The sequence below is a fragment of the Psammomys obesus genome, unplaced genomic scaffold (genome assembly GCF_907164565.1).
Source record: "Psammomys obesus unplaced genomic scaffold, mPsaObe1.curated_primary_1811, whole genome shotgun sequence".
NCBI lineage: Eukaryota > Metazoa > Chordata > Mammalia > Rodentia > Muridae > Psammomys > Psammomys obesus.
In genome coordinates this window covers 21,689,995-21,711,489 of record NW_026592890.1, presented here as the reverse complement: position 1 = coordinate 21,711,489, position 21,495 = coordinate 21,689,995, and the positions used below count along the sequence as shown (strand labels likewise).

The following is a 21,495-nucleotide window of genomic DNA, read 5'->3' as shown; positions in this document are numbered from 1 at the left end:
TCTGTTGCCCCTCACACCCCACCACTCTGATGGTGGACTCTATAAGAAGTTTCTCTTGAGCTTCAGACCCAGACAAGCAGTTAAGGTGCCTTTTCAACCAATGCAGACCTGACCTTCAGGTTCTCCTAGCATCCTCAATCCCTGCCTGTTCCAGGACTTGGCTGATATGCGCTACCCTTTACACTGAACTTTCCAGCCCAGAAGCAGGGGCTTCCTCTACCCTTCAGTACATACTCCAAATGTTTTGGTGTCCCCGCCTCCCTTCTTTCTGCATTTCCTCTCTCCCTCTCTTCCTTTCTCTCTCTGTGTGTGTGTGTGTGTGTGTGTGTGTGTGTGTCTTTGTGTCTTTGTGTCTTTGTCTCTCCCCTCTCTCTCTGCGACCAAGTACTTTTCTGTCTCCCCCTGTGTGATGACTTCTCTGGGACAATGAGCCCTATGTGAGCTGCTCCCAGTAAATCTGATTTTCTACACTCCGCCTTGTCCTGAATCAGCTCATGGCACCACCACAATGATAACCTACCAGTTTCCTTTTCGGTGAGGTAGTCAACCAGGGTTCTTTTGTTTTGGGTGTTTGTTTTAAAGAATATTTTTACTTATTCTTGAACAATTTAATATGAATGCAGAGTTACCTTGATCATACCCAGTCCAAATCCCAGCATTTCCCATCTTTTTTTTTTCTTCTATTTCCTTCTTTTGATTTTAAAGAAACTCAGTCCAGATAATACTACTGGTATGCATAGAGGTGTGGGGCCATTCACTAGGGCATGGGCAGCCTGCCGTCAACCACACACCTGAAGAATAATGACTCTCTGCAGCCAGCAGCTGTCAATAGCTCCTCAGCCCTGGGTGGGACCTCCTGAGCCCCTCCCGCATCCATGCTGTAACGTTGATTGGCTTGATCTTATGCAGGTACCCTTAGCTGCTGTGTGTTCACGAGTACACCATCCATGTTATATCCAGAGGAAGCATTTCACTGCATTCCTCTGCACTGTCTGACCCTTAACACTCCCCTTCCCGCCCCCCCCCCCGCGCACACACACACACACACACACACACACACACACACACACACACACTTCTGTGAGTTCTCTGAGGGTTTATACAAACATCCTATTTAGGAACGAACAGTCAGTACTTAGTCTCAGTGCTCTGTATCCCCACCTACTGCAAGAAGCTTCTTGACCGCAGTTTAGAGCGGCACTTACCCATAGGTGTAAATAGAAAAGTGTAGAAACCAACAGTGTGGCCATTTAGCAAGACAACAATAGTGGGGTGGCTGGTGGCCTTCCCAGCCAGGGGATTTTGACCAGGTTTATAGTCAGGCTTGATTTCCTCCCTATAGAGCAGGCCTCAGGTCTCGTCAGAAAGCACTTGGTTACCCCGTAAGAGTCACACCATTATCTCAACGTCTTGGGCATGTCTTGTCTGGCAGGTCAGCATTGTCACAAGCAGGGACCACCCCTGGGTAATACTGTTGATGGTTTTTCTCCCCCAGTGGCCTGTGTAGCGCCTTCCAGCACTAGGAAAGCTAGCCAGCAGGGAGGAATCTCCAGGTCAGTTCCAAATTGATTTCTCTGTGTCCTGCAACCAAAGTGTGTGGTGTTTTTAGCAATATGGCTTTACTATCTTAGTTCTGGTGGGCAACCAAGAGCAATGGCAGTAGCCTGTGTTGTTTAGTGGTTTCTGGGGCCTTCTTGACAAGTTACTCACAAGGGGGTTATGCCTCACCTGGCACTGAAATCGTTATCTCTGTCAAATCTTGGACGTGTGATGTGAATTCATTGTTATCAGATGTCTGTTGTTCCACTTGACCCATAACTCTCTTACAATAGACTCATTAAAAAGCTTCTTTTTAAAGATTTAAAAAAAGTTACAGCAAAAATGCGTGTGGGCGTTTTGCCTGTGTGTCTGTGAATGAACCCTTGCATGCCTGGTACCCATGGATGCCAGAAAAGGTGTTAAATCCCCTGAAACAGGAGTGACAGGTGGTTGTGAGCTGCCTTGTGGGTGCTGTGAACTAAACCCTGCTTCTTTGCAAGAACAACCAGTGCTCTTAACCCCTGAGCCATATCTCTAGCCCCTTTAAAAAAAAAAAAAAAAAGTGCTTTTTATGCAGTAGTAGCCCGGGGTTCATTTCTGTGTCTGGTGATTGTATCGTATCACTTAAGAGTGTCTGACATTTCGTACTTGCATGAATCTGATTTACGAGCATTTATTATGTTACCCCCCATGATATCACATTAGTGATACTTAGGATCATCCTGTGTATTTATGGATAGGCCACATCAGTAGACACTGATGCCAGGTTCCTGCTTGTAATCTGTGTGTCTGCAGTTAGCAGCTACAGCAACAAAGACTTACTTGCTTGGGTTGTTTTTATTTTTCAAATAGACCACAACTGAGCGACCTTTCATTCAGAAGCTGTTCCGTCCTGTGGCTGCAGATGGACAGCTGCATACACTTGGAGATCTCCTCAAAGAAGTCTGTCCTTCCGCAGTCGCCCCTGAAGGTAAGGCACGTAACAGCCACAGCACATGGCTGTCGTTTTCTCGTCTGAACCTTTGATTGAGTGTTTGGCATTTTAGAAAGAGTTTTTCTTACCTTTTAAGGGAAATTCTTTTGTTTTATAACATTTGTAACAAAACAAGAAGTCAGTTCAGTTTGGGAAAATAAAATGTAGCTCTTGTGCTAATGAATTTGAATATTTGAAAATCAGTACACATAACCTTGTATTTGAGATGTTTGGCACCAAAGCTGTTTCACATTTCTCTCAGAAGCTGAAATATTTACATACATTAATAATTTGTGCACACATGCACATCCACCTACCTATACCTATACACACAGCCTAAAGGTGATTTCCGTGGTATTTTTAGTGTGCCTACATGCTTCTGTGAGCTGTTGGCGTGTAGTCAGCTGTGGAGTTTCCACATGTGCTGTTACACCAGTGCTAAAATCAGTGTGGGCATTTCAGATTTCCACCCGAGAGCATCTCTGAATTATACATGTTTACATGTATGTGTGCATGTGGGCAGGTAGGTGTCCTGCTGCTTTTCTTACCCAGTCATTGCCCAGTTTGCCACCTCAGCCCTGTGATCCATTGCAATGCTCATTTCTGATGACTTTTTCAAGAGGAATTTTCAGTGGTCTGTCCCATGTTCTTTAACACTGAGCAGCCTCTGTCTTTTACACCTGTTAGGAAGGAGGTAAGGAATTATTAAACATGAAAGCAATACTTCGCTAGTTTCTTATGAAATAATCTAAGGAAGTGGTTTTCCTAAGAAACAGTATTAGAGCCAGTTGTGGGGGAGGGGTGCATGGAACTGGACTAAATCAGGAGGGGTTAAGAAAGCAGATAATGAACCACAACACAAAATTACTAAAGTCAGACAGGATTTATTGGTTTTAGAGGTTCTAAGTGTGTTTTGTGAAGTCTTGGTGTGTAACTTGCCATGCCTGAGCTCCTAAACCACTTATCAGGGTGTCTCGTGGTCGCCTAGAAGCCTTGCACCTCTAGTGTTTGAACTGCAGAATTCTTGGTGTAAGGCTTACCCCGAATCATGTTATTCATGATAGCTAACACTGAGTTGTTGCATGGCCTTGAACTCAGTCCCTCTTTACTGTTTCATAATTTAACTTTCATGGAAGGCGTCCTTCCATTCAATATTTTTGACATCTCAGCAGCCTTTTTAAAATAAACTCTACAGAGCTACAAAGCTGTTATCATAATGTAGAGCAGAACATTTTTGTCCCCTCAGAATGCTTCCTTCTTCACACTTGGAGCTGAATGCTAGTCATAAGCAACCATTAGTCTACTCTCTGTGTCTACAATTTGCCCCTTAAAAATATCTTATATATATTGAATTACGCAATAAGTAGACTTGCAGCCTGGTATAATGTTGTTCGGTTGTTTTGTTTTTTTTTTTTTTTTTTTTAAACAAGTCTCAGTAGCTTCTTTTTATGGATGAGTGATAATACTACTTAGGCGTCTATGTCACATTTGAGCTGTCTGTTTACCTACTGATACGCATGTGAATTATTCCCAGTCTTTTACTTTTATGATTAATTCAGCTGTGAGCATTGGCGTGGATATTTCTGGGAACGTGTTTTCATATTTCTGAGGTAGATTCCTAGGGGTGGAATGACTGGGTCTAAGAGTAAGATGAATTTTTTTGAATGTGATACAGGAAGGTTTCAGTTTTTTACATCATTGACATGTTTTATAGTGATCCTGATGCTTGTGTGCTGGCATCTCAGGGTGATTTGACTTTATTTTCCTAATTTGAATTTTCATGCTGGCGACTGTGCCTGCTCTGTGTTTGTGTATGGAGGACTGGTGTGTGTGGTGTGTGAGGGTGCTGAGGGGCTGCAGATGGCTGCTCCTGTTTCCATCCGCTCACTAGTTTTCTATCACTCTGTTTGAGAAGTAGTTATATATTCTGGAAGAACTTTCTCTGTAGGTTCCCCCCCCTAAAATCTATGGTTTGTCTTTTCATTTTCTTCTGAAGAGTAAATAAGTTTTAATGCGGTGGGGTCCTATTCAGTTCTTAATGGGTTGTGTTTATATTTTTTAATGTTTTTAGTAGTAAATATGTACACATATAATGTATGTGTATTTATAAAATAACGAAAGTTTATGTGGAGGAACTCAGAGCAGTCTTTGTCTTGGGTCCCATTTGGAGGCATGGTTAAATTTTCCCATATGTCTAATTCCTGTTGAGTCAGGTTTCAGAAACTGGGAATCTTTGCTGGTTCTTGAGTAATCTTACAGCCCTGATAACAAATTCTGAGAGTGCTTCACCACTTTCTCCGGGGTCGTGGAATATAAACATGGTCAGACCTGTAGTTCCCATGCCTATCCACAGAGGCTGGCTTTCAGATGCCCGTCTCCTTGCACTAATTTTTCTATTTTTGAGTACTTTGTAGTGGGGTTTAAAGACCAGTTTATCAATTAAGAATCAGTGAGATTTGAAAATCAGATGTATCCCTATTGTGTTCAGTTTCTGTGTTTGTTTTTAAACAACCCCCTTTCATTGACTAGGTCTCAGCTGGCCTGAACTCACTGTGTAGACAGCGGCACTTCTCCTGTCCCTGCTTCCTGAGTGCTGCTCTTACAGGCATGCACTGCCATGTATGGCCATATTCTTTTTCCACAAATAAGTCATTTTAAGCTTCTTTATATGGCTCTCTGGGATCCTTGATTATTGAATGTGAGAACATCACATTAAAACCCAGTCTTCAGTGTCTGTGATGAATGGCCTGTTTGCTGTAGGATGTAAGGGCTCTCCCTTGGTACACTTGTGGTTGTTTATTAGAAGGAACTTTAATAGTTTTTTTTAATCCAAGAAATGGGATTTGGAATTTTGATTTCTTTTGCTAACTTGCTGTTTGAGTTCATTTACTCCCTGGTTGCCAGTTTCTTACTGTTAGCGGTGGTTGAGGAAGTTTACCAGTGAGGAGTGGAAGGAAGTCAAAAGCACCTTTGTATGTGTGGAGAGGTGTGTAGGTAGAGCCTTTGGGTTTAGTTAGCCCAGTGTTTGCATTTTTTTAAAGGTTTTATTTATTCTTTATACATCATTCTGTCTGCACACCAGATCTCTCTGTAGATGGTTATGAGCCACTATGTGGTTGCTGGGAATTGACCTTGGGACCTTTGGAAGACGAGCCAGTGTTCTTAACCTCTGAGCCATCTCTCCAGCCCCAGTGTTTGCATTTTTTCAGACATTCAAATATCTCTTAGTTAGGGAATGAGGTTAAGAGTTCCAGTCCTCAAAAGCTTTGCCTTCCGATCTGGTCCCCACCCCCTTTCTCTTTCTTTCTCTCTCTCTCTCTCTCTCTCTCTCTCTCTCTCTCTCTCTTCTTTCTCTCTGTCTCTTCTCTTTTTTTTCTCTGTGTGTGTGTGTGTGTGTGAGAGAGAGAGAGAGAGGAGAGAGAACACTTGAGTTCACCTAATGCATGTCAGGTCAGAAGACAACTTTTAGGAGACTGTTCTCTCCTACTATTGGGCTCCAGGGATCAAGCTCAACTTATCGAGCTAATGTGGTGAGCCCTTTCACCTGAGCCATCATGATAGCCTTATACTGGCTTTTCTACTTAACCGTGGTGGCCATTTGTTTTTATTTTCTGTTTGTTTTTTGTGGTTGCTGCTGCTGTTTCTCAGTCTTTGGGCTGGAGGGTGGCCCAGGGATTGAGAGCACTTCCTCCTTTCCAGAGGACTGCTCTTTGTGTCCCAACATTGTTTTTGTAACTACATTTCCAGGGATTCTGTACGCTTTTCTAGCCTCTGCAGGCATATAGCCACAGAACACACACACACAAGTCCTAAACAGAACCTTAGTGTAAAGGTGTTCTGAAATGTGTGGATTTTCCTAACTTCATACTTTGAGTTCTTCGCTCTCTTCTCGGTTAATTCAGTGTGGCCCTGGGAATCGTAGCTGCGCTGTTTCCTTTGCTGTGCTGGCATCCCACCCACTCTGTCAAGTGCGCTAACATAGTGATCGCGAACATCGAGCCAGTGCGGGAAAGTCTGGCACCTTCATTAGAGCATTTTTCTATTTGCTTTTGCCATCTTCCACCCAGGCGCCAGTGATACATACAAGATTATCATGGCCTTGTCTGAGAAGAGTGAGCATGTTTCTAAATGTTTTCGCAAAGCTTCTTTGTTCTTTCCTGAATTCTGGCCCCACTCGCACGCTCTTTGCTAGAGAATATACAGAGAGACTTTATTGTTTGAAGAGGAGAGACATGAGAAGACAGCCAGTCATACTTCAACCCACGGGTCTACCTTGGACTGTTCCAGGTGCTGTGTGTGAATGGCAGACTTCTAACTTTAACCCACAGGGGACCAGAGAGATAGATGGCTTAGTAGTTAAGAACCTTGGCTGCTCCCCAGAGCACCTGGGTTGATTCCCAGCACTCACATGGTGGCAACTCACAACTGTTTGTAACTCCAATTCCAGGGGATCTAGTGACTTCTTCTGACCTCTAAGAACAAAGCACACAACATGTGCACAAATATAACATACAGACAAACACCCGTATGGTAAAATAAATAAAATGATGAAAAACCTTTAATCTTCAGATCTGCTTCATACTGTTTCAGGTGCTGTGGGTGAACAGCAGGCTTCTCCGTCCCAAACCAGCAAGCGCTTTGGTTCATGGGAAGACTCGTTGATAGGACATAGAGAGTACCGATACGCAGGGTTATATTGCATGCCAGGAAACTGCACACAGCCTTAATTCTGTGTTTTTCCACTGGAAAACTTCCATCCTTGCCTGTTTTTATTTCACATTTACCTTTAGAAATAACATTATTTAAAATGTGTGGAGAGCGTTCAGAAGCTTCAACCCCTGAGTGAAGAACTGGACTGTGTGCAGTTGGGGATACCTGCATTTGACACACCTGCACTCCAGCTGAAAGTGAAAGACTTGAAGTTTGGGTGTATATGTGGATAGGAACTAGCCGTCATCACATGATAAAAAGAGAAAGTACTCACAGATCCATGTGGCACCATTGCCTGCCCCTCCCTGTGGAAAGTGATCGGGCGTGGTGGAATTCAGTCTTATTTCATCATGACAGTAGAATGTGCTATATTATGGGGGCGAACTTGGGGTCATTGGAGTATTGCAGTGAGCTGCTCTGTGTTCTTTTCTTCCTGATTTATAAGTGCCTAGAAGAATTAGCCAAGATAGAAAGAACAGGAAACAAATCAGAGGTGAGCACAGGTACATGGTGCCTGTGGTTTCAGTGGAGTTAAAATGACTCAGAGATCTGGGCTTCTGTAATAGGCCCAAAGTCCTGTCTTCCTCTTTCAGTATACTGCAACATCAGTGTCGGAAACCAGGCTCAGCTGGGTGGTAAGGTGTGGCTGGTGCCCAGCCACCTAACTTTCAACCTGAATTCAGTCCCTGGGATCAACGTGATGGAAGAGCTAGTTCCCTAGTTCTCTTCTAACATAATTTTAATATTTAAAGAAAAAAAAAAAAAAAAAAAAAACTTAATTTTTATTTAGGAGAATATAAAATACCTATAGTCTTTGCTGAGGCATACTTTATTTTTCCAGTGTCATAATTATGAAAACCTGGTAAGGAACATAGTAGAACAACCTCCATTTTTTTTCAACATACTATTATTGATTATTTGGGAATTTCATGCAGTGTACCCTATCACATTTACTTCCCAGGTCCCCAAGGTCCACTTGCCGCCGCCACTCTTGTGCCCCTTCTCTCCAAAAGAAGGGAGGATGAAGGGAAGGAAGACAGACAGACACAAAGTCCAATTCGTGTTGCCCATACACTCATTAGAGCTCAAACTCCCAGGGGCCAGCTGCTTACAGATAACCGCCACCTCCTTCCTACTTCCCACACGTGGCAGAGGCCATCAGCAGTAAAGAGCTTTTGCAGTCCTATCACAATTTTTAAGGGCTTCCTGGCTGACAGACATCCAGTCTTGTTTTTGTGAATTTTTCTCAAGGTTTCATTGATTAGTTCTTTGTGTTGGGCTATTTTCTCCTGATTTTAAATTTGGTATTACACAAGCAGCACAGGTGCAAAGAAAGACCTAGCCCATGGCAGGTTAGTACTAGCCCATGCAGCTCTGCTGACGGTGAACGGTTCAGGAAGCTTTCTGTTTTCCCTTTCCAGTTCCTCCGAACTCCCTGTGTGCTTCTTTCCTCATTGTTATCCTTCCTTGACAACTGTTTAACTTCTGGGTTCCATGTGGTATCATCAATTTTACTTCTGTCATTCATTTTCTTTGTGTTGTCTGTGTTGTCCTGCTGCTCTAACATACAAAAGATACAGTGTAGTATTCTGTGAAGAAAGCTTTGGTCCAGTTGGGACAGGAAGGTTGTGCAGCTGTGGGATGATCCAGACTGAAGATGTCGGTGAATAGTGCCCTCATCACTTCTGAGGAGAGGGGAAAGATTGCGTCTTGATGAGGTTGTGCAGAAGGGAAACAGTTGGAAAGGGAAGGGGGTCAGGTCACACACTACATGGGCCCACTGTGGAACCCTCAGCAGCTGCTTGTGCCCGATATGTAGTGTGAAAGCTCTAGCCCATCTGTTTGCTGAGGCTTGTCCGCCTTATCCAAAGACATATCTAATGACTGAAGTTGTCAGTAAGCTTGGAAATTAACTTAGTGAAATTGAGGCTGGAGACTTAGACTACCCAACTTAGGAGATCTAACTTAAGGATTATTTTCTTTGTGTGGCGTGTGTGTGTGTGTGTGTGTGTGTGTGTGTGTGTGTGTGAGAGAGAGAGAGAGAGAAAGAGAGAGAAAGTATCACTATTTATTGGCCATGGCTGGTCTGCAACTTCTGTGTAAGACAGGCTTGCCTAGAGCTCAAGAATTCAACTGCCTCTGTTGCACAAATACTGAGATTAAAGGTGTATGCCACCATGCCTGGAAATTATCTTATTTTTAATATACTTTATGAGGAACCACAGAAGTTTAAAAAATTAGTGATTTCGTATTTTTCCTTATTCTACATGGTTTGTGTATAGTGGATTCTCCGTTTGGTGTGTGGTGCGTTGTTTTCAGACACAGCTGCTGCAGTGGGTGATAAAAACACTGCAGGCAGATCCTTTGGGCGTTGGATTAAAGCTGGTTGTTGGTATCCAGAGTGCGAGCTGTCACTGCAGCAGAGCCACTGCTCCCGAGGAGAGTTAGCATTTGAACGTGTGCCCACACGTCAGAACTGCAGCCCCCTCCCACCTCAGATGAGTGTTCAAGAATGAGGTAATGCTTTTATAGCTCTAGTCATGTTCTGCAACACGTTAGGATGTGAACTCGTGTGTCTCTGTGTCCTCCTGCCATTTGAATTGGGCAACCACTGCAATTTTTAATGGATCTGGATTTCTCAGTTTATGAAATAAGGAAGCTTCCTGTTACAGTTTGCCTGTAGTATGTAATGAGACACTTTCCCATGTGAGACTGCAGAGTCATATTTTTCTAAGGTTTTACAATTAGCCTCGTTTTTCTTTTGTACAGCTTTGTTAATATATTTTTTACAAACAAAATTAATGGGAAATTTTTAAAGGCCAATTATACCTTCACTTTTGGCAAGACTTCCAAGCCACTGATTGACTTTTTTAGGAACTAGTTTCTGGACAGGATTAGAAAATGCCAGAAGTGAGCCGGTTGTGGTGGTGCCCAGCTGTAATGGCAGCACTCGGGGAGGCAGAGGCAGGTCGTTCTCTGTGAGTTTGAGGCCAGCCAGGACTACAAAGCAAGTCCAGGACAGAAAACCAAAAGGAAGGGAGGGAGGGAGGGCAGGAGAGTGATGTCTCTAGAAGGAAAGAAGAGACAAGTTTGTTTGACTGCAGCATCTCCTTCCTGTGTACCCTGTAGCAGGCATATAACTTTAGTGTGCTAAAACATACTAGAGAGGCTCAGAGGTAGATTGCTGATGCTGGTAGTACTAACGGAATGTTTGCCAGTCAGTACCGTACTAATCCAGGTAGAAGAGGGTTACCTTCTGTAGTAGGGGCCTTACCTTTAGTTTCTTCCCAGCTCTGTTTTTACTGTTCTCTATTCTTGATTGCATCTATGTCTTACGGGAGAAGCACTGTCTGCAGTAGGAAGTCTAAAAGCATTTTAAATGTTGGCCCCTAGTGAGCAAAGATCTACTATAATCATCGATAAGCTCACCGTAACTTAGTGATTATGGTTTATTACATTTATCATACACTGTAAATTTAAATGAGTCAGATTCACTGCCTTGACTACTTTGCTCTCCCTCCATCCTTGTGCTGTGTCCAGCACACAGGCGCTGCTGGCTAATCTTGCTGATAGAGAATCTCTTCATATCTACATCCACTGGTATATGTCTTTTCTAAAATCAAAGAGCTAAAATGATTATTTTCTTTTTCTATTAATGGAGATGATGTGATACAAGATCCAACAAAAGATGCTTCTGATTTGCCCTCCTTAATTATTGTTATCTTAATCTCAAGAAGGCAAGTGGGTTAACCTGGCTCTTCCAAAAGTAGAAGGTATAGGCTTGTGTGACAGTAACTCTGTTGCCGGTACTAGAAAATGAAGTGATAAGTGTACGCAGTTCAGTGAAGCAAATGAGTTCTGTGTTCCTCATCCTTGTCCCTGTGCAGCTGTTCTGTCAGTCGCATGTGCTAGTCTGTAACCGGTAAGCTGGGAGTTGCTTGATTATCTTAATGCAAGCATAGCAAGAATGCCTTGAGCATGAGGAGGAGGTTTCTTCAGGTAAAGCTGCAAAGAAAATATTTTGAAACCTTCATTTTGTACGTTGTATTCCTCTTTTGTAGATGAACAAGGCTAAATGCTTTAATTTTCACTTTTTAAATTTATAGTCAGAAGGCTCTTAATCAGTTTATTTAAATGATCTAAGCAGCCATTAGCTACTGTTACATTATGATGGCTAATTTTAAATTTTGATTTATATCCTTACTAAGAAATCTAATGGCTATAAGCAAAAGTCAAGAGAATGTACATGTTTAAAAGTTAATGATACTATCTAAAGAGCCAAGGATCTGGAAATATTTTAGAAATAAAATCATACATATAGTTTATACATAGAAGAAAGATACATGGACTGTGAGTAGCTCCTTACCACCAGCCCTGAGTGAGCGTAGACCCAGAAGATATTAATGGCGTGCTGTGAAAGGCTGTGGCTCTCTGATAAACAGCACTCTCCCTCTGTTTGCGATCACGGGATAAAGCCCTGGACGCGTGCATGCTCATTTTTACTGCTGCAGCATACAGTGTGCTCTTAAGATGGAGACCTCATTCCCCAGGAGCATTTCTGTGTAAGATTAATTGCCCTTTTAAAATCAGGGTTTGATGTGTTCCTTTGGCCATATCCTGGCTTGCTTTAACCCCTTTGACCTGACCTCACAGACTATTAGCACTGCAGCTGAGTCAGGGCATGATGTATGCACTGCAGATTTCAGCTGCACTTCCTCAAGCCTGTGCACTCAGTCAGCCCACGTTTTATCCATGACTATATCTGGGGTTGGAGAATTTGTCAGATAGATAAAAATTGTTCAGACTAGTTACTGATCATCAGAATGCTTGTCTCCATCCTTATTGATCTTAAAACGTTCTTAGAATTATTAAATGAGTTTTAGAAAATGTGTCCTTGAATCATGAAAGAACCCTGGCAGTCTGTTTGGTCTTAGCTTTCTATTCCTCCATACTTAGAGATGTGAACCTCAAAAAAGATTGAAAATTGAAATTTTTTCATTAAAGGCAGTATTCCTTTGTCGTCCCTTCCTTTTGCCTCCTTTTTAAACTTAAGAGAGTCCAGTTGCATCTGTCAATCAGAAGGAAACTGCAGGGTCTCCCTAGAAGCCCCGGCTGCTTATTTTAAAGACCCCAGTTATGCTCCTTGTTGCAGCAGGCTTGGACCCGAGGCCTGAGCCTCCAACAGGCCCGTCACCACGTGATGTGAGTGCTCAGGCAGAGTGGGGAGAGCAGAACAAAGGGTTACAACAGGGAGATTGCTTGTGGTGCTCTATTTGAGGAGGTTTTGTTTTGTTGGGGTTCGAGGGGTAGGGTGTCATTTTTCTTTTTCTTTTCTTTTTTTTCTTTTTTTCCTGATACTGGGTTTCTCTGCGAGGCACTGGCTGGCCTGGAACTCACTCTGTAGATTTTCTTGAAAATAATCTTAAACTCTTTTAAACAATATAATCATAACATGTTACGGCTTCTTTGAGTTTTAGGTGAGATGTTTCACTGAATTTTTATGTTGAATATATTTTACGGCTTTTGAATTTTTTTTTAATGTCATTTAATTTGTATAATACTGAGTCTTGGGCTTTGTTGCCCCCATATTTTTTTAACAGAACTACTGAATAACTAGAGGCTAAGTTTTTATAACCTTTTGGTTGCCAGTCACATAATTAAATCCATATTATTTTATATATCTTGGTGGCTATCTAGTACCAAAAGAATTAACTTATTACCATACCTTAGAGCATATGTCTCCCCTTCTCTTGACCCCCTTTCTTGTCGTGTCCTTCCACTGACTCTCCCCATCCATGTCATGGTCTTCTGCAGCCTTTGCTGGCCTAGAGTGTGCTGTGTGACCTTAAACTTGTGATTCTCCGGTTTCTACACCTGAATTGCTGGGATTCCAGGTGTGTGCCACCACACCAGTTTCTGTAATGCTGGGGGTCGAAACTAAGGCATTGTGCACACTAAGCAAGCTCTCTACCACACGAACTACACCTTAGACCCATTTTCTCTGGAATACTTTTCATACCCTGGGAAGGGTGCAGAGATGAATTAACTTCATTGAGTAGCTGCTGTGTCCAAGCCCTCTGCAGACTCTACTGGGCTCTCTTCTTAACTCTGTTCTTCAATTCTCCAAGGAGCCCTAGAGATGAGTCGTTATTCACTCTCTACGATGAGGGATTAGAGACTCACGAATTCAGCTAAAGAGCCAAAGCTAGTAAGTGCTGACGACTGACGTCTGAAGGGAAGATTTCCCTGTTCTGGCATGAAAGAGTGAGGTACTGAGAACTGGAAGGTCATTAGGACTTGCTAGACCTGAGGTTTGCGGTCTGTGTCCCTCATTATGGGGGAAGGGACCTTGAGTTCTGAGCACCCGGCAGGACTTGGAATATGTCTCAGTTACACACCAGCCTTCACTATGTTACCAACTGAGCCTCCTGAGGAAATGTAAAGAAAAACTCTGTGGTGGTGATGGTCAGAACGGTTCTGAAGAACATCTAAAAACCGACTTCACTGCAGAGCTCATCGAGAGGGTCGGGAGAGGGACCAGGGAACATGTTTGCTTTCTCTTAACCTCCCTCCTGCTGCTGGTGGGTCAGATTGTGAGCCATGACTCTACCTGACACCTTCACTTCCTACATAAGAACATCTCAAAGGGTGGGAATTCGTGTGTCGGAAATCCCAGTGTGTCTGTTAGTGGCACCTGTCTAGATGATTGGCCCCTCTCCTTTATGTCTGAGTTTCGTTATTGTGTGCGTTTACATTTGTTGTGCATATATCTGTATGCTGGCAACATTTTTATATGTGCACCAGATGTTACCATTGTTTTAAGCCTGTACTTTTCATTAGTAATTTAGCCAGTAAGATTTTTGCTTCTTTTCACCCCATTTTGTATTTGTTTGTTTCTATGTACTTTTACCATTCTCATATAGCCAAAATGTGCTTGAGTGTGTATATGTATGTATGCGTGTGTGTATGTGTGTATTAATATTTCATCTTTGCTTTTTTTGTGAGGTTTTTGGGTTTTGTTGTTGTTTATTTTTCTTTTTCAAGACAGGGTTTCTATGTGTAGCCCTGGCTGTCCTGGACTCAATTTATAGACAAGGCTGGCCTTGAACTCAAGAGATACTCCTGCCTCTGCTTCTCAAGTATTGGGATTAAAAGTTGATGCCACCACGCCTGGCTTCATTTTTGTTTTTAATATGTGTGTGTGTGCACGCCTGCTTGGGGTGCTATGTACACCATTCTGGGAACCAAACCCAGGCCCTCTGCTAGAAGAGCAGAAGCAGTCCTGAACCACCTGGTGCTCTCCTTCCATGACTTTCTTCCTTAAATACCACTCCTGTAACACTGTAAAGTAGACACTGATTTTTGCATGCTGACACCTTAAAAAACAATGCTGCAGACTTTCCAGATTGGACGTCTACACCTGTTAAAGCTTGGAGGAGGTTGGAGCATGAAGACTTAAGGCCACATGTGAACACTTCCTGTGTTTAAAGTGTCCCCTAGGTCCCTGACATGGAAGATTCATCCTGTAGCATTGCCAGAGCCAGAGCCTTTGAGAAGGCTGTGGCTGGGGACCTCCTTTCTCGCCCCTTCGCTGTCTGGGAATATCAGATGAAGGCCCACACCACTTACTGGAACCTCCATCTTCACCTGGGCCTCTGAACTATGGGAAACAGCTATTGTCGTGAATAACTTGCTTTGTGTGATTGTCTAAGATCTGACACAGCCTGAAACTGGACTGGACCAAGTTCCAGACTGGGAACAAAAATATGGGAACTGTTGACAAATTTGGCTACCTAACAGTTTGATATCATTTTGAAATTTTGCTAACTATAGTTTTGTAAAATATATTTGTTAGAAAAGTCCCATCACAAATGGAAAGTTATGGCAGAATCAGAGTTGCCCTGCAAAAGTGACATATGAATGCTCACAACAGCTTCTCTGATTACTGTCTTATATGTTTGCCTACTTTAAAGCTTCTACTGTGTGAGCTTTTTCCTGGGAAGACAGCTGCCTTCTGCTGTCTCAGATAGGACCTGTGATAGACACAAGAAAGGATTCCACTCAAGTGTGGCTTGGTGAGCCGGTGGGATAGGAGTGAGAGGAGCATTGTCTGTAAATCCTCAGGGAGTGGCATGGCCTTCGGACTCCCTTCCCCAAGCTCCATGGGCTTGTGAAGATCTTTCAGTAATTAGAGAGGGCGGTGGTCATACCATGGCCAAAGGACAGCACTCCACAAACTGTTTTAGAAACACCAGTGGGGGCTGGGCTAAAGCTTGGTTGTCATGCCTGCCTTGTGGGTTGGTGTTGTGTCGCCCAACAAACAAAAAGCCATATCCCAAGTAGGAGAGCTCTGCAGGGCAGTCCCGAGTCAGCTCTTGGAGTGATCATCCCAATTTCAGGTATGTCTAGAATCCCGTTTAGAAATACAGACATGTCTACCAAACATGTTCAGTTTAGCAAGCTCACCAAGGGCTTCCTTCCTCTTGTTAGGGGAAAATAGGAATTAATTCACTGCTACTCCTTTTGTTAGTGTGGGTACCAGATTACCCAGGCATGCTCTGTTGTTGTTTACAGAAACTTAAAAAGGTGAGGCACACTCGTTAGTTATCTGGGACTGCTTTTAACCTTTTCACTAGCTGCAGCCATTCTGCAGTCACACACTGCCTGGTGGCAGCCTTGGCTGGAAGATCCTGCTCTGCAGGTGCTCTGCCAGCCCACCCTGCCTGCAGCTTAAGACCACCTTGCATCATCAGTGTGTCAGTACCATGCTAGCAGCTGGGGACATGAACAACAGGAGCTCTGGCTCCACTCACAGGGAAATCCTGCCCCATCCCAAGAATCCTCTGTTTACAGACACTTGGAAAGAAGTCAGAAAGCAAACAGAAAGATAAATACTGATGAATTGTTTGAATCAGTGCATGCTATGACAAAATGTTTCACATCTTGGTCTTGTGGTTGCTTTCTTTTTTTTTGTTTTGTTTTGTTTTGGGATAGGGTCTTATTCTGTAGAGTAAGAATATTAAGCGAACCATACTGGAAATGTTTTCAGATACTCTAGGAGCTCTTCTCTTGACTCTGCCTCCCATGCACTCAGACTGCAAACATGAACCACCATGCCTGGTCTCAGCTCCCAGCTTCGGTTGTTCTAATGAAAGGTGTGGCAGAGGTAGGTTCAACTTAGCTGTCCAGGTTTAGAACAAATTTGTGCAAAGAATGAAGAGCGACCCCAACTTGCAAGCTGGAGAAGCAGTACTTGCCTACCCAGTGCCACGGTGCCATGAGGTAGCACATTTGTGGAGTTGGAATGGTTCTGGTGTTCTGGCTTGCCCGTGTGATTCAGATTCTGCCTGCTGGAGCAGGTTATCTGCCTTCTCAAGCACGTGTACATCAGTGGATGGGGCATACCGTGTATTGATCTAAATGTATAAATCCATTTAAAATGTTTAATTTTAATTTTTAAGTATTTAATCATTTAAATTGTTTAATATTTAAATCATTATGAGTGCATTGCTCTCATATGTAAGTGCTCCTGTAGGAGCTGTGTTGAGAGCTGAGTAGTGACTTGTTAGTTTTTACTGTCTCAGAAAAAGATGACTGGCTTGAGAAGCCTGCGCACAAAAGGAACTTTTACTCTCACCACGCTTTCGTTTTCTGACTCAGTTCTAAGTAGGTGGAAGTTCTGAGAATATTAAAATAGCTCAAAGAAATATATAATAAGAATATTAAGAGAACCATACTGGAAATGTTTTCAGATATTCTAAGAACAGTTAAAACCTTGAGATAGTAAAACCTTGGCCATCTAGAACTCAGAAAGATGAATCATTGTAGAAAAGTTGAGCGTTCGTCCATCTTACCCCAGTTCTAAAGTCTTCCCACTGACCAGACGCACAGTCTTGTGTACAGCTTCTTCTTCAGTCTGTAGGTGGTTCCGACCAGCATTCTGGCGAGCCATTGTATTAAGGCTGTGATTACAGCTATGTAAAAACGGTTGCATAGATGCAGCAAAGCTGGCTAGGGGGAGTGGAGGGATGGCTGCACTCTTAGCGAGCTGCTCCTTCAGGACCCCAGTTCAGATCCCAGCAGCCATCTTGAGCAGCTAACAGTTGCCTATAGCTCTAGGTTCAGAAGATCCAACACCTTCATCTGGCCTCTGAGCACTACACTCACCACACACACAAGTCCTCACTCAGACACCTGTACATTGCTAAGTAATAAAAGCAGGCTTGTTTGCTTGTTTGTTTGAAGATGGCTAGGGAAGGAGACACGAGGGGCGGTTTTCCGGTTCTGGGGTCCTAAGGCAGTGGTCTTTACAGTTCAGTTGTGCCGGACTGTGACAGGGATGTGGGAAGCTTTGCTCGGTCACGGTAGGAATTTGTAGCATGCTTATCAGATTTCTCACTTGAGCATTCTCTTTTGACCGTGGTGTTTCTATGTCTCTATTGATCTCTCCCTGCTCAACCACCCTGCTATTTTTATTGGAAGGCTGAACATTTTTTTTATGGGTTCTGCTTACAGGTACCAGCCAGTCAGGCTGTCCTAAGCCTTAGAGTGGTGACTGGCCAGCCAGGCTGTCTGGACCTTAGAGCGGTAGGGACTGAAGGGCACTTGGAATAGAACAGAATGGATTGCAGCATCTGGAGTGCTCCTGTCCCATCAGAAAATTTTGCCCCATGTCTTTTGTTTCCAGGATACTGAGGAGGTTGCCATTGTATTTTGAAGACACTATTAAAGAGTTTACTGCAGGGTAACAAATACTTCCTACTTTTCCTTTTTGATTAATTTTTGTTTGGCTTGGAGTAGTTTGTTTTTTGGTGGGGGAGTGCTCTTTACATTAGGGTTTTTTTCTTTTTTTCTTTGTTTTTGTTTTGCATTCTTTGATTGTTAATAAAATTTAAATTGAAAGGTGCTAATTGCAGCGTCTTTAAATTTTTATTACATTTTAAATCATTTTAATATAGGATGGTGCCCACAACCGTGGCATGGGTATGGAGGTCAAAAAACACCCTGGGGGACTGGGTTCTTTCCTTCTCCCATGTGGGTGTCAGGGACCAAACTCTGAACATCAGGCTTTTATCACCTGAGTTTTGCAGCAGGCCCTATAGTACCGTTTTAATTAGCAATTGAATAGGAGCAAAAGTCTATCAGGTTTCATGGCTCTCGAGACAGGATCCTCAACTCAGATCACTGGTTCTCTGTGATCAGTTTCCATTGCTTCCAACACTTCAGGATACACTTGTGCATATTGCTGTTAATCAGCAAAGCTCCCAGCTGTTAAACATTCTCTCAGATTCTGGTCTGATTCTGGATCATTCCTGGCCATATTTTTGCTTTATATTTTTAAGGGTGTGTGCCCTTCCACAGCTTTCTATAGTGGTTTTAAGTGTGTGCCTAGAATATTTTGGTCAGTGGGTTCACCCTGCTGTTTTCTCCAGGATAGTTTCACTGACGTCAATCTTGGTCAAGCACAGTAATTAAGAAAGAACAGATGCTTTCATATAGCAACAGAATTTTTATCAGAATTCATTGCAACCCTCAGGTTTCTGTTTAGGATGAGACATTTTGCAACATTTAAACTTTCTCCTCATGTTCATTTCCTGTTGAGATACAAGTTTGAAATCCATTTAATTCACTAAGGAATCTGTAAAGACAACAGATTATCGTTTCTTTGTGGTTTTCATTTCCATTGATTACTATTGGATTTCTTTCTTGGAACAGATGGAGGGAAAAAGAACCAAGTGATGATTCACGGAATAGAGCCGATGCTGGAAACCCCTTTGCAGTGGCTGAGTGAGCATCTGAGCTACCCAGATAATTTTCTTCATATTAGCATCGTCCCCCAACCAACAGATTGAAGGAGCAGGTCCTCACCGAATGAAGCCACCTTGAGTCAGGACTTAACGGAGCATGTCACCCTTGCTTCAGTCAGGGTCGATGGAAGCAACAGAAACTTGTGGCTGCTGCAAGCCGAGGAGGAAGAAGATTCCATGAGAGATAGGGCACCCTGGCAGGGCTGACTGCACCGTTGCTTTGCTCCACTGCCGTCAGTAAACCTCAGCTGAGACACGACAGGACCGCTAGAGCCTCGTCTTCTCATGAAATACAATGCAGCTGAAGTCTTTGCTCGATGAAAAAAAAAAATTGGAAATGTGCCACAGTTTGTATTCTGATTAACAAATAAATGGGGTATTTCCTAAGGTGACCATGGTTGAGCCTTAGTCAGGAGAGTGGAAACATTGGTTGAATTTTCAAGAGAATTAGACTTAAGAAAGTAAAAGAGAAATTCTGTTATTAATAACTTGCAGTAATTTTTTTGTAAAAGATCAAATTACAGTAAACCCATCTTTCCTTAATGAGAATTTCCTGTTTACAGTCAGTCTTATTGGTATGCAAACAATCTTGTAACTTTGATAATGAACAGTGAGAGATTTTTAAATAAAGCCTCTAACTATGTTTTGTCATTTAATAACATACAGTTTGTCACTTTCAAGGAACTTCTGAATCTCATACAGTAAGCCACTTTTTCTTCTGTGTTTCCATTTCTCACTGGCATGGCAAGGGTACAGGGCATAGGGTAACTTGTCTCAGGAGCTATCATAAGATTTATTACTGCGACTTGAAAATCTGTCTTCTACACTAAGGGTATAAGTAATACTGTCTGTCTGCTGTTTTGTTGGTCACTGTAAGCCTGTCAAATCATATGCCAAGTATCTGTCTACGATGATTTTGCATATTTCGAATGTGTTCCTTTCCATTTTTTTTTCTTTTCTGGCTCCTGGACTACTGTGTCATTGTAGCCCGCTGGCAGCCAGTCTTTAAAGCCTGAAGGTGACCTGTCTCTAGACTGCAGTAGCTTTTCCTTATCATTACCAAAAACATCCAGAGGTTACTAGAACTCCTCCCACAGTAAGGGAAGTTTGCTGCGCTCTACTGATGGCTCTTGGAGACTCCTGCAGTTGGTTTGTGAGCTAGCTTGCTGTCTTCATTGAATGTCTACCCATCTGAGTATGCTAAAAGACAATATCATAAAATAATGGTTTTAGATTCTACAATAAAAATGAATGTTTTCTTATGAAAATTATGTGATGACTCAAGTGAGATCCTGTTAGTGCACCTTGCCTCCTTTCTCCTCGCTCCTGCCCTCCTTTTTTGATTGTCACTGATTTATAGCAGATTTATTCACAAAATGAGATAAAGTTGGCCAAAGAAATTGTAAGCATAATAATAAAAGAAACAGCTTTGAGTACCAATCACAGAAAAGTAGAAGCAAGTAGAAAACAACTGGCTGACAGAACAGTGTGCCTTTTAAGTAAAGGCAGGAAAAAAATAGCGATGCCCGAGTTACATAAGGAAAACTCCATGCCTTGTATTTTTTTTTTTTTTGGTAAGACATTGGTCAGAATATGATTGTTTGCATTACAAGTGTTCATTCGCCTGCTGAGTGTGGGGATTTTCCCCTTGGTGTTTTGACAGACTGAAGAAGAGAGCATCACTAAGCAGAAGGATCATGTGCTGGGAGGGCACGGCAGGTGTGGTCAGAAGGGAAACCATGGTGACTTCACAGGCGACACTGGGGTAGGGGAGCCCTGGGGGACTTGAGAGCTCCTGACTGCCACTGCTGGCCTGGCAGGCTGCTCTTTCTTGTTCCTGTTGACAGGAACACCATAAACAAGCACCTGGGAAACCAGGTGAGCCAAGGCCCAGTAGCCAGAGAAAGAATAAAACCAGGAGTTAGTGCTGGCTAAAATACCTAGATTTTTCTTTGAACATTTAAGTCTGAAAGCTTACTAAAACCCCAAATAAAGATGTCTTTATTCCTAGAAGTTAGAAGTGAAATATTTGTAGATCGGATTTCCGTCATCTTCAAGCTACAGGTTTCTAAGGAAAGAATGAGGGATAATGGAGAACAGGGCTACAGGTCTCAGCAAGTGGCTCACTCTCGGGGTGGGGGGGACAACAAAATCAGAAAAGAAAGAAAGGTCATTTCTTGGCATTGCTGACAAGGAATTCAGACCACAGTACTCACTTCGTCAGTACTCTGTGATGTTAGGCACCACTTAGATGACCTCCGCTCTGACTGTAAGTATCCCTAGTATCCATACCCCATACCGTATGCTGTTGGAATTCAGCATGAACGATGGTGGTATGTAAGTGATTACTATGTGCTTACTATTACTATGTTCCATCTAAGTATGAGGGAGAAGTGTCCCCTGGTCCCCTGGCCATGTCATGATCTTCCCATTCAGGGGAACTAAGTAGATTACACTGACAATACA

At 42.8% G+C, this 21,495-nt stretch overlaps 1 protein-coding gene across 3 annotated transcripts in view; it reads left to right on the top strand.

Annotated features, from left to right (window-relative positions):
* Atg5 (autophagy related 5) overlaps window positions 1–20,300 on the top strand; it is a 92,712-nt gene extending 72,412 nt beyond the window's left edge. For all 3 annotated transcript variants that reach the window (XM_055616187.1, XM_055616186.1, XM_055616188.1), the window contains exons 7-8: window positions 2,392–2,509; window positions 18,938–20,300. In XM_055616187.1, the coding sequence (XP_055472162.1) occupies window positions 2,392–2,509; window positions 18,938–18,961 (142 nt within the window). In that variant the 3' untranslated portion in view covers window positions 18,962–20,300. The remainder of the gene's footprint in view (window positions 1–2,391; window positions 2,510–18,937) is intronic.
* The last annotated feature ends 1,195 nt before the right edge of the window (window positions 20,301–21,495 follow it).